Genomic DNA, 12,640 nt, shown 5'->3' with positions numbered 1-12,640 from the left:
GTACCAGGAAGCAATAATTGGATTCTGCAACGACATAGGAATTATTAATAGTTTATGATGGACAACTGAAGATAAATATCGACACACCACTCACCGAATTAATATACCTTATGTTTATTATATATTAGAATTATACTTATTTATATTTTTCATCTACGTTTATTTTATGTTTATATTTGTATTACATTATTTACTACTCATTTATGATTATTATGTACCACTAACATTATGAGCCTGTGGGGCCAAGTCGCTAATGACCTTTGCTGTTGATGCGACTATAAATTAAAATAAATAATAATAAAAATATTAAAATTGCGGCAAATTCCATGATTACAAGTTTTGCATTGACTGGAAAGATCTATTTTGCTAGAACAATTAGTTCATCTAAAGTTTATCTAAAATCCCTAATTTACAAAATATTGTAAAGTAATCCTAAAGTGTTCTACAAATTATGGACGATTATGGACGAAATTTCAATAAAAGGCTACAATTTCACCGGAATCAAAACAGGAAATTGTCATAGTCGGCTATGACTTTAACCCGTGTGCACCGTTCCAATTTTGATTACATTCGTATCATTCTTTTCCATATATAAGTAAAAAGTAAAATTAATTTATATTTTAATCAATAAATGTGTTCTACGATGGCTTTTAATTAGAAAACAGTAAATTTCTTAGGAGTACAAAATTTTGTTAATAGATGATTAGATATTAGCTTCTGATTTTTGGTCAATTTGACCAGAATTACTATATGTACATACAATACATACGAGAGTTAAACAATGAAACATCAGGAAGGCAATGGTCGTTTGTTTGCGCGTGTGACATGCTCTCCTCATAGCAACGTTCACCAATAAAAAATCCCTTCTTGATAACATCTATGTAAATTTTTATCAAGATTAAGCATCATCGTCTTCATGAACAAATTTACTAGTTTCGCAGATTTACGTCCAATGAGATGCTACTTACGAGGTCCAGATTATCGTTTCGAAGGTTCCAAACAATTTTAGTAAAGTAAGTTATTACGGTAATTAGCATTCACATTTTGACGTTAGAATTTCAAATTTAGATTTTATACTCCTGAATTTACATCCTGAGTGTCTTTTTTAGGAATAATTTACAATTAACTAACAAATATTTTCATTTTGTTTACAAAACACTGTAGAAATGTGTTCATAAAAAAAAAATTGTAAGGTTGGAATGCAAGTTTGATAACTTCATACACCATTTATGACAGATTGCGTGATTAAAGAGAGAATTATAAATTTTTATTGATTATCAATATTTGAATTTGAAGTATTGCTGAATTAAATTATGCCTTAATTTTTCAGTAATTAGATACAAATTATTATTCTACAATATTTTACGTTTGTGGTTAATCATAATTGTATTTTGCGCTAACTTCATAAATAACTTGATTCTTTTGAAAAGTTTTACAAATTTTTATAATTAAACAGTGATAATTATTGGAATTGTACGGATGAAAATATAATGTAATTAATACAGTTCATTGCAGGTTTTTTCTTCTACAAATAAAAACTCGAAGCAGCCTAATAATTACCAAACAGTTTATTTATAAATCACAGAATATTTCATATTTCAAATCAATTATGTAGTTGTTTTCTATCAATAATTCAATCGCAAAATTTGTACCCTAGATAATCAATTTCAACGAGTTTATTGAGTTTAATCGTGACTCTTAAAGTTTCATAAAATGAAAATTCTTTATCTGATTAGCTACAAATTTCTAAGCAAATAAATATAAAAAAGAAGAAAATGGGAACCGTCATAAGATATATGTATGTTTATGTTAAATATGTCTAGAACCTACTCGTCAAAGAAAGGAGGAGGTGATAAGGAAATACCGTCATGTACAAAAGTAGCCAGATTCGAGTCATGTCAGCTGGATCCTTGCATGTTGGATCCATGCAAACCGGAACCAACAGTGGTGATCATTGGTGCAGGGATGGCTGGACTTTCAGCTGCGCATCGTTTAGCACAATGTGGTCTTCAAAATTTCACAATATTAGAGGCAACGGATAGGTATACCATTTACAGTAACCGTAAATCACGTAACCGTGACTGAAAAGTCATCATATACCTATTACACTCATTAGACTATTCATGGAAATGCAAACTAACAAGAAACGCTCCCGAAATCAGAAATCCAAACAATTACGAAACTTTGTAGATACGTAGAGCAGTGTTTCCCAAAGTGTAGTACGCGTACCTCCTGGGGGACAGGAAGAGTTTGGTGAGGGTACGCACTGAATGAATTTTATTTTACGTTTATTATTATTTTGTTTATGTACTACAAAAGAAAAAATAAATATATATTGTTATTAAAGTATATGCAATTTTTTTTTTTACGAGGGGTACTCAGTGTTACGAAAATGATAGAAGGGGTACACAAATGTCGAAAGTTTGGGAAACACTGACGTAGAAGATGTTCTCCTGATCGAAACGCAATTTTTTTTTGCTGTCCGTTTTCAGTCTAAAGGGGTAAAGTCGCCCTTAAAATTTCGGCTGCTTTTCATTTTTTTTTTCCGAAACCGTTAAAGATATCCAAAAACTTTATAAACGGAAGTTGTTCATCTTAATGTATAGTGCTTTTTATGTTGAAACAAAAAATTGTTTAAGCAATTACAAAAAGTTATAAACAAAAAAACGTAGAAACTATTGAAAAGTTCTAAACCTTGTCATGAAAATAGAAAGTGGTCTGTTGTTTAAAGTGATATAATGTTTAATTATCATTTGCTATTTTAAGGGAGCAAAAAATATTATTAAATATAATGATATGTTTCATTTTCATTTTATTATTTGCAAACGATAACTGATATAAAGCGGTCCTTAGGACAATAATTGCTGTCCTTGTTTACCCTTGTTTAAAAAACCACGATGGTTACGTATTATGCATCACGTAGGTTTTGTGTTAATCTCGATCGTATTACAGCGTAGCTAGAATATATGTGGTGGGGTTACAGAATCTTGTTGAGCAAAAACAAAATCTACTGGGTTTGCAAAATTACTTGGTTTTTCTTCAATGTACTCACTTTTGTACCATGCATATGAAAACATATTGTGATATTTTAGTGGCGATAGCTGATTATGTACTAACGATTGAAGTTTAATAATATTATCTCGAAAATGCAAATTAATGTCATAATTTTTTAATATGACGAGGTCGGAAAATTTTGTGACAAAGTTTTTCAATCAAGATCAAGAAGTTGCATCAATCCTGTCGTTTTTCTTGGTATTGTGTAAAATTCCAAATCTTTATTTGACAGCACATTTTCTTTTAATATTTCCGAACAGTGACCATGAGTTTATTAACAAGACACTTTTTGGTCCTGTATTGAGTAGATATACATTCATTAATCATTCATGAATGAATAATTCTTTTGTTAATTTTCCAGATGTTGATGCCACCAAATAAACATTCCACGGTTTAAACAATGACCCTGGTACCTTTGGCCCGAAATTACCTCCTTATTCCTTTTGAATTTAGAACAAGAAAGAGAGGAGAAAGTAGCTTACCCGAAGCTGAAACTGTAAAAAGTATTGTGTAACGATGAGTCGCAGCGGAAGTAGATTGAACAACAATTTCTACAGTTTTTGATCCTTGCATTGCTAAAGTACGACCAGAATGTAACTCTAAGTCGAATCCACTTTCGTCAGTATTGAATACATTATCTGCCCCAATATTTTTTTTAATGTAAGGTTGTACGCGATTAACAAAAGAGGAGGCAATTTCGTCCAATTTAGTAGAATCAATTTCGTATGAACGGGTAATAAATTTGTTTATTTTTCTAGAAACTGTTCTATGAGCCTTTTTGAAACTCCATAACTAGAGTCAAAATGCCTTAAATTCTTCCAGTTTCATTACTTCATCTGCTTCTACAGTCCACATTCGGATATCTAAATCGTGGATAATGACACGATTTTCACTTTTACAAACTTTATTGAAAACGTATTCTGAAATCTGTAATTATTTTTCTCTTCGAGTTCCCTCTTTATGCAGTACTTCTTCCCATCTCTGTAAAAACGTAAAAAGATTAATTCATTTTATTCCAAAATGTTATTGTAACAAATGCTATTACAAAAGAAAAATATTTCTTTTTTTAAATGTGCTTTACCTGTACTATTGGTGAATCGATTGAACTTTTCGGAACTTATGTTACACATTTTCTAATGAAAGTCATTTCCTTTTTCCACCTTTTCAATATACAACAGCATTTCCGTTATATTCTAATGTCACAATACCTCCTTCTTGTGGAATATATGCTTCAATTTTATCTTCTACGTGTTCTACAACTTCTTCATCAATAGGTGAAAATATTTCATCCACAAATTCCACAGAATGTGATCTAAACAGATGAACAAATTTTAATGTACGTTCGGTTTCCATTACAGACGACGTATCTTCAACCGCTCTAACCAGCAGATCTTTTAATATATCATAAAGTGCTTGTCCACGGTTATTAATTGGTGTTTGATTGCCATTCGTTACGCTGAATGTAATCATAAGCAAACGAATTACATTTACCGGATTTATGGCAAGCATTTTATTAGATGAAATGTTCCCTTAAAAGAGAATTTAAAATTACTAAAATATGGACATGCAGGGTCACAGATTCCAATCAACTGACGATTTAAATGATTTTTCGCAATTTTTTAAAGGCGTAATTTTTTATCTTATTTTCGCTGCATTCTGTGCCCTCTGTTTCTATTTATTATAATAAAAGACTGATACTGGGGCATACAACAACACAACTAGCAAAAAGTTACCCACAATGTATACAGGTAATGGATAATTATCAAAATTATTTGCATTCAAGAGTAACTAATTGTAGTTAATATGAATTATTAGTAGATAGAAAGGCTGCAATTCGTCTTAGGAGACCGAAAATTTTTGGTTAAAAAATATTAAATCATAGTTTTCGACCTGGAATATTTGAAAATGCAAGTTAAAGTTTAGGAAACCACTTGTTTAAAAGATACGATTATGTGAAAAAAATGTATTTAGCGTACTTTGACATTATTGTCTGAAGGACCTTTTTATATCAGTTACCGTTTGCAAATAATAAAATAAAAACAAAACATATTGTTATTATATTCAGTAATATTTTTTTCAGTAATATGTTTGCACCCTTAAAATAGGAAATGATAATTAAACGTTATATCACTTTAAACAACAGACCATTTCCAATTTTCACAAGAATTTAGAACTTTTCAGTAGCTTCTAAGCTTTTTTGTTTATAACATTTTGTAATTGTTTAAACCATTTTTTGTTTCAACATTTAAAAAGAACACTATATATTAAAATGAACAATTTTCGTTTATGAAGTTTTTGAATATCTCTAATGGTTTCGGAGAAAAAGAAAAAACAACGAAAAACGATGAAAATTTTAAAGGCGATTTTCTTAGCAAAAAAATTGCGTTTTAATCAGATAGACTCTGTGGATCCTCTACATATCCACAGAGTTTCATAATTTTTTGAATTTCCGGGTTCGGGATCATTCCTTGTAAGTACTCATGCTAAGTAAAGATAGTTCTAATATTTTTTAAGTATTGAGAATAAAAATATGATATTTGGAATCATTTAATATTTATTTGTTAAATCATATTTAGAATTATTTGTTTTAGATTATATATTTATTAAACAAATCATTGGTGATTGAAATTTAACTTTAGACCTTTTGAGACATTATTTTCTCAATTTATGAAATTTGGTCGTTTTTAAATTTAAGTCCTTCATTTTGATCTAAATTCCTGTGTACATATTTCGTATAGCTGAGTTATTTTACATCCCTATCAAAAGTTGGTCCCATATTTTTGGTAGATTATTAATTACAAGGTGCCGATAACGAATCTTCTTTGCAGACCAGGAGGCCGAATCCATTCATGTTGGTTAGGTGACGTAGTGGCGGAAATGGGCGCCACTTGGATCGAAGGAGGATGCGTGGCGAATCCTGTTTTCACCTTAGCTGCTCAAGAGGGTCTTCTGAAGCCACCTCTGTTCAGACCTGATCCGAGTCGCGGTCTTTTTTGTACAAGCGATGGACGGGCTATCGATCTTCCTGTCAGCATTACTGCTTATCATACCTTCCGTCAAATCGAGCAACAGGCAGCAGCTCTTTTCTCCCTAGGTTGTGGCCGCACCCACGGTACGTTGCTGAATTTCATGGGTGTCAGAATTCAGCAGGAGCTCCACAATTTCCCGGAGGAGCAACGGTACAGTTGCCCAGGTCAACTGCAAACTTTATCAGCAGTGATGTAAAAGTAGCTGTAATATTCGTACTGGCGTGATTTAATTTACCGTAGATGGTAGTGAAATTGCTAGAGATATTTTCAGAATACGAGTTTAATTATTATGTAGTTGTTCAACAATACTCTTCTAGTTTGATAAGATGGTGATATATCGTTAACAACGCTATTTACAGACTTTTCAGAATTTACTTTCAAACTCTACTCTCAACTTTATAAGATATGGGTAAAACCATGGAAAAAAGCCTTTAACGACGATTTCACTGATAATGAAATCGGGTATTTTTTATATAAGAAAGGGCTTTGAATAAAATGCACTTTCTCGGAGTTTTAGGGCGATCATGATTTGAAAGTTATAATAAAAAAAGCTTGTACTTTTTATATTGCATTGAGCCTAATATAAGTGAATTAGGTTAGGTTGGATTGGGGTATAGTAGGCTAAAAGTTTTTGAGTAGATTCAAAAATTCGTATAAATGTTTTGTATTCAAAGTTCGAACAATCGCACGAAAGTCTGAAGATACACTAAGAACGAATATGTAATAATATCATATTGAAAGTATCAGAGACCAAGTAAAAACAGAGGTTCAAATACTGCGCATATTAATATTAATTTATTTTCACAATTAATATTATTTTTACTCATTTAATTAAACCAGCGAATATCCGTGGCCCCCAGTCCGCAATAAACATATTTAAAAAAATGATCTTTATATGCTAGCAGAATTTTAATATGCTCTACAGTAAATTGTCAATTTTGTGGAGTATTTAAAAAGTTATAATCACGCACTATTTGTTGAGATCTTGTGACATTTGCATTTTATTAAAATTATTTGCACTCGTAATTACAATCTTTTAAATGAATGATAACTTGAAATAATTAACGCCTCATATTTAAACCGTCAATTCGTGAATTAAATAATCGAATGTTAAAACACTTCAACAGGTGTTCAACTAATTAGTTCCAGAAATACACCTCCTATCATACAAATAATTGACAAATAATTATATGAATGAAAATAATTGTTTGGCAATTAGATAGTAAATCAGATCTAGCATGTTACGTTACATCACTGCGTTTTTAACGACACGATATTTCAAAATGTTCCCTCTCGATACCGTTGGCAATTTTACGTCTTCAGATATGACGCAGCCAGAGTGATGTACGGAATGACAAACTGCGTGAGATGCCGGTGCGGTGATGATCTTTCGCTAGTTTCTGCTGATCAATTTGGAAGTTACATCGAGATTCCTGGTGGTAATGTTAGAGTGCCTCTTGGCTACGTTGGTGTACTTGCTCCGCTGCTACGAGATTTGCCAAGCTGTTCTCTCAAGTTAGTTAACTCTTTTGTTACCAGTGGTGTTTGCAAAGCGTTTCAAGCAAAACTGATTGATTTTGACCGATTCAAGTTCAAATAGATAACACAGAGACCGGATGTCCTATTACCTGTTGCTCATTTTTTCTGGCAACTATGTATATTTGTATTTCACTCTGAAATTATTCGATAAAAATATTTACAATTGTCGTTTACTATTTTATATATTCTACATATTAATGTGTTGCAAATTTTTTGGAAATTATTGTTCAGTTTCATGATATTGTATGGATCATTATAATTCACAGTTTCTATACGATAATTTTAATAATTTACATGTTACATTTAATACTTATTATAGGGGTTAAAACGATTTATACATATGTATATTAATTTGTATAATCAAAGGATATTATTAGGTATTAGAAAATTAACCATAGATATTATTAATTTTGTAATAGTCATTGATGGGACTTTTAGAAGCTTTGAATTAATAATTAATAATTGTAATTTGTATTCTAGAAGTTAGAATGTCAGATAAAGAATGTACTTGTAAGTTTGACATTCTAACGATAAAATGAATAATTATTACTCTTCACATCAACGCTATTAAACAAGAAAAGTTCGCCTACTAATTATTATTAAAGTCATTAAACATACTTTTATTCAAAATATAATTGAATTTATTTATAACATCGTAAATATATGAACTTCATTCTTCGTTACACATTTCTTAGTAGAAGGTTCATAACATTGATTAAACTGCTCATAATCAATCAATCAATCCTCGGACAGTAATGTATTATTGGAATTTTGCATCCAGAATAGATTTCAAATTTACCTAACAAATTTTTAATGTAAAGTGTAATGAATGTTTGATGCTAACCAATTCAATCTTAATGATTACTCCTTTACCAAAAATATCAATATCAAAAGCAATAAATAACTATTCATTTCGCTATAAATAAATGTTATATTTAATGTTATCAATATTAGTTGATTTATTTACAGAAAATGAAATGGGTACATTTGTTCTATTAGATACTGTAAGCCGGTTAGTTGTGTCAGATGGGGTGCCATAAGTGATTCTTGTCCTCGAGCTGTGGTGAAGTGTTGCGATGGCGAAGAATTTCCCGCTGATTACGTTATCGTTACCGTGTCTCTTGGTGTCCTGAAACATCAACACGATAAACTTTTCTGTCCAGCATTGCCTGCTGAAAAAGTCGAAGCTATTTGTAAATTGGGATATGGTTACGTTAATAAAATATTCTTGGAATACGCGAGGCCGTTCTGGGTTTGGAAAGAAGGTGGCATTAAGCTAGCTTGGTCAGCTGATGAACTTGCTGACAGATGCGACTGGGTGAAAGGTCAGATTTTAATATAATAGTTAAAGTTTAAAAATAGAAAGAGTATTCGATGTTATTTTTATTACTAAATTTAAAAAGTGAATAATTCCATTTACCATGTTTGACTATGCTTTAATTAGTTATTCCTATTGTCGTTATATGCTTAATAACATTATTAACCCTCGTACAACTGATACAGGGTCACTTTTCACTCCTGTCAATGACAACAAGTATAATAAAATACGTTTAAAATGTATAACAACCAACAGAGAATTAAATAAAATAATATTTTTAAATACAAACATTAGCAGAAAATAGTTTCTATTAAAGAGCAAGATCTAAAGTATGAATTATGAAAATCCAGCTGTGAGTAAAAAGTGACCTGGGGTGTACTTCCGAAAGGCCCCCCCACCCTAGGACAACCAAACTTCGGATTTATAGTAATTGAGGGACGAGAAATCAAATGAGATCATTTTCAGAACTGGCAAATAAACCGTTCTCGAGATATACAGGGTATACTAAAAGTGTGGGACCCCCCTATTATCTCGATAAGAACGCATTTCCACGGAAAATGACTAAAACAAAAGTTGTAGGGGTCGTAAAGTATTATCTTGTAGTGACCTTGAACTTAACCTTGCAAGTTATTTGTAGGTCAAATAGAATTTTTAAAAAGCCATTATTACCATTTATCCCGGGAGAAATTAGTTAGGTAGGTTAGGTTAGGCTAGGGTTAGGGTTAGGTTAGTCATTTTCCGTGAAAATGCGTTCATATCGAGATAATAAAGGAGTCCCACACTTTTACAATACCCTGTATATCTCGAGAACGGTTTATTTGCCAGTTCTGAAAATGGTCTCATTCGATTTCTCGTACCTCAATTACTATAAATCCGAAGTTTGTTTGTCCTGGGGAGGGGGGGCCTTTCGGAAGTTTCCCTGTGACCTGATATCGTCGTTTGCAATTAGCCCTTCGAGTGTCAAACAAATATTATTTTTTAAAGTGATTAAATAACATATGCATTAAATTAATTGATTCAGATTTTCTCATATTACAGGAATCTCAAACATAGAAGAGTTATCGACATCACAGCACGTTTTATGTGCATGGATCTGTGGTCGTGAAGCAGCGGATATGGAATTATGTTCCGACGAAGAGGTGGTTGAGTCAATAACAAGAGTCCTTCGACAATTTACCGGTGATCCAACGCTTCCTTATCCAGCAAATCTCCTCAGAAGTAAATGGTGCATGGATCAATACTTTGCTGGTGCATATAGTTATATGGGAATGGACAGCACTGTTGGGCATCAGTGCGATTTGGCCAGTCCTTTGCCAGGTATAAACACTGTTTTTTGGAGATATGCGAGAATCTAAAAATACAGAGTCGGGGCGGGTCGGGTCGGGTCGGGTAGGTTTTCGATAGTATATGTAGATGTGCAAGATTTCAAAAATGTCGGGTACTCGCTACCCAGATCGGGCCAATAATTGTTTTTTTTCGTAAATTCTCCCAATTCACGGTCATGTTCAACAAAATTCGTCCTGAAACACAGCTCTGCTGTTAATTTTGTATTTTGTTTATTCTAAGATATTAAACTTTACACCGTAACGCAAAATAATCTTCTTCTTTGTTCTCATTATTGCGAAAAACTACGCAGCGGTTAACAAACATTTTTACTCTAACCGGAGAGAGGGGGAGAGGAGGCAGAGTCATCTATATAGTAACAAAAATAAAAGAACCATCTTTTGCTAACTAAAACCTAACATCTCCAAATTTCAAAAATCCCGAATCGACTGAACCCGACTCGAGCATTGGATATCCGACATTTTCGCATATAATTCATTTATCAAATTTAAATTACAAAACATGTGGATTCAGCTAGTGCAAGAGAATGCAAATCTAAAGTATGTTGGATAAATAATGAAGTCCAAATTTATTTTATTAAAGTGGTAATTAAAATAGAATCTTTTTACATGCATGTTATTTTAAAATAGTTTTTCTTTGTAAAAAAGAAGGAGAGGAATTCGTGAATTTAGCTCTCTGTTTAATAGCTATGGCCGTTTTGGAAAAAAGCTCTTATCTTTGTTCAGGTACATGTGAACCAATACCACCAATTCTCTTATTTGCTGGAGAAGCCACAATTCCGGGTCACTATAGCACAGTACACGGTGCTAGATTAAGTGGCATTCGAGAAGCTGAAAGGATAATTCAATTGACGAAACGTTTTGGTGGTCCACCAAAGAAAATTATCGAGAAGAGTTCTTAAAAGTGTGAAAAATTAATATATGTTGAAGTAAATGTACCTGTACCAAGTGTTACGTCCAAAAATAGATCTACTGTCCACGAAAAGCCATTTGTCAGTTCATATTGTTTAGCTGAAAATGAAATTTGTATTAAGTTCCAAATTCTTTGAGGAATGTATTTAATTTGTCATTTGATGATTATATTATTTTTTATAATTGTAAGTTATACCTTTGCTACAATTTTACATTGCACATAGTCAAGTTCAATAAAAGATATAATTTTTAATTTATGCTTGAAGTTTTAATATGTTTTACATATACATATTACTGCATTCCATTGTTTGAAAATGTGGGGTCAATTTATACAATATTACATCAGCCTCAAGGCCTCCAAAATATTTTTTCTAAAGTATGAGAAATGGGTATTGTATGTATGAATGTATTTTCGGGATAGCGAGGCGCTTTTTGTAGGAGCGTGCCCGAACCTGGTACATTTTACATTTTAACATAAGCTTTTCTTAACTTTACATTTGTTATATTTGCATATTTACACTTGTTATTGGATATAACCTCCTTTTCTTTTCCTTCTTCATACCTTCTCTTTTTCTTCCCCTAACCTTTGTCTTCCTTTGTCTTACTTACTTTCCATCTCCCAATACCCATCTCTCTTCCTCTTCGTTCCATCTCCACTCTTCTCCATCGATCCATAGTCTTCTGCTGCTGTATTCTACCCATTTTACCTTTGCCCTTTCCTTTCTAGCCTTTTCTTTAATTCGTCATTTATTTCTTCTCTCTTCTCTCAATTGGCCCTCATCTATTGCCACCTGCCACCTCTCCCACATACCTTTTTTCTTCCACATAATTTCTTTTTTATCATCATCTTTTTCTAGTTCTGTCAGAATGACTATTCTCCCTCCTGCCCCTAATACTTCTTCCTAATTTCCACCATTTTTTCCCAATTCTTTCACTAACATCTTCTTGATGCGTACTGTTCTTTCTTCTAGATCTTTTACCTCCACTAAACTTCTCTTCGTTCTTTCTCTTCTCGCCCTTTCCATTCTCTTCCCCCATATCTTTATCCATTCCTCTTCTTCTCTCTTCATTCTTCCTGTTTCCTCGCTCCTTCTCCATTCCTTTGCTTCGTCAATTTCTTCCAGATCTTCTTCCGACCTCCTTCTTTGTTTCTCCCTTTTCTCTTCTCGCATCCTCTTTCGCCTGCTCCTCCTTGTATTCCTTCTTGATTTTTCCCTTTATTATCTTGTGCTTCTTTTCTTTGCTCTCCTTGTCTTTCTCTTTTATACTCTACTCCTTCCTTTCTTTCTCTCCTTCATCTTATCCTCTGTATCTTCTCTTTTCTCCTCCTTCTTTTTCTCCTTTTCAATCCTGTCTTCTTTTTCTTCCCCCAACTGATCTTTTCTTCCCTCTCCTTTTTTTTCGCTTTCTTTTTCCTCCTGCCTTGATTCCTCTTTCCTTATCCT

General features: G+C 32.5%; 1 protein-coding gene across 1 annotated transcript; it reads left to right on the top strand.

The window, feature by feature from the left end:
• The first annotated feature begins 1,914 nt into the window (after positions 1 to 1,914).
• Positions 1,915 to 11,186, top strand: LOC114876227 (spermine oxidase-like). Its single transcript, XM_029187467.2, has 6 exons — positions 1,915 to 2,042; positions 5,883 to 6,233; positions 7,407 to 7,598; positions 8,622 to 8,947; positions 9,979 to 10,257; positions 11,010 to 11,186. Exons 1-6 carry the CDS (start codon positions 1,915 to 1,917, stop codon positions 11,183 to 11,185), a joined length of 1,452 nt encoding a protein of 483 aa, XP_029043300.1. The 3' UTR covers position 11,186.
• Positions 11,187 to 12,640: the final 1,454 nt, after the last annotated feature.

This window comes from Osmia bicornis, chromosome 2, assembly GCF_907164935.1.
Source record: "Osmia bicornis bicornis chromosome 2, iOsmBic2.1, whole genome shotgun sequence".
Lineage (NCBI taxonomy): Eukaryota > Metazoa > Arthropoda > Insecta > Hymenoptera > Megachilidae > Osmia > Osmia bicornis.
Note: the sequence above shows the minus strand (reverse complement) of the source record. Positions and strands in the feature narration are given on the sequence as shown.

Bases quoted from the DNA above. Each gene is read 5' to 3' on its own strand.
- LOC114876227 (XM_029187467.2), top strand. From the start codon at position 1,915: ATGTTGGATCCATGCAAACCGGAACCAACAGTGGTGATCATTGGTGCA. The intron at 6,234-7,406 runs GTACAGTTGCCC...TTACGTCTTCAG, and splicing joins AATTTCCCGGAGGAGCAACG to ATATGACGCAGCCAGAGTGA. The intron at 8,948-9,978 runs GTCAGATTTTAA...CTCATATTACAG, and splicing joins CAGATGCGACTGGGTGAAAG to GAATCTCAAACATAGAAGAG.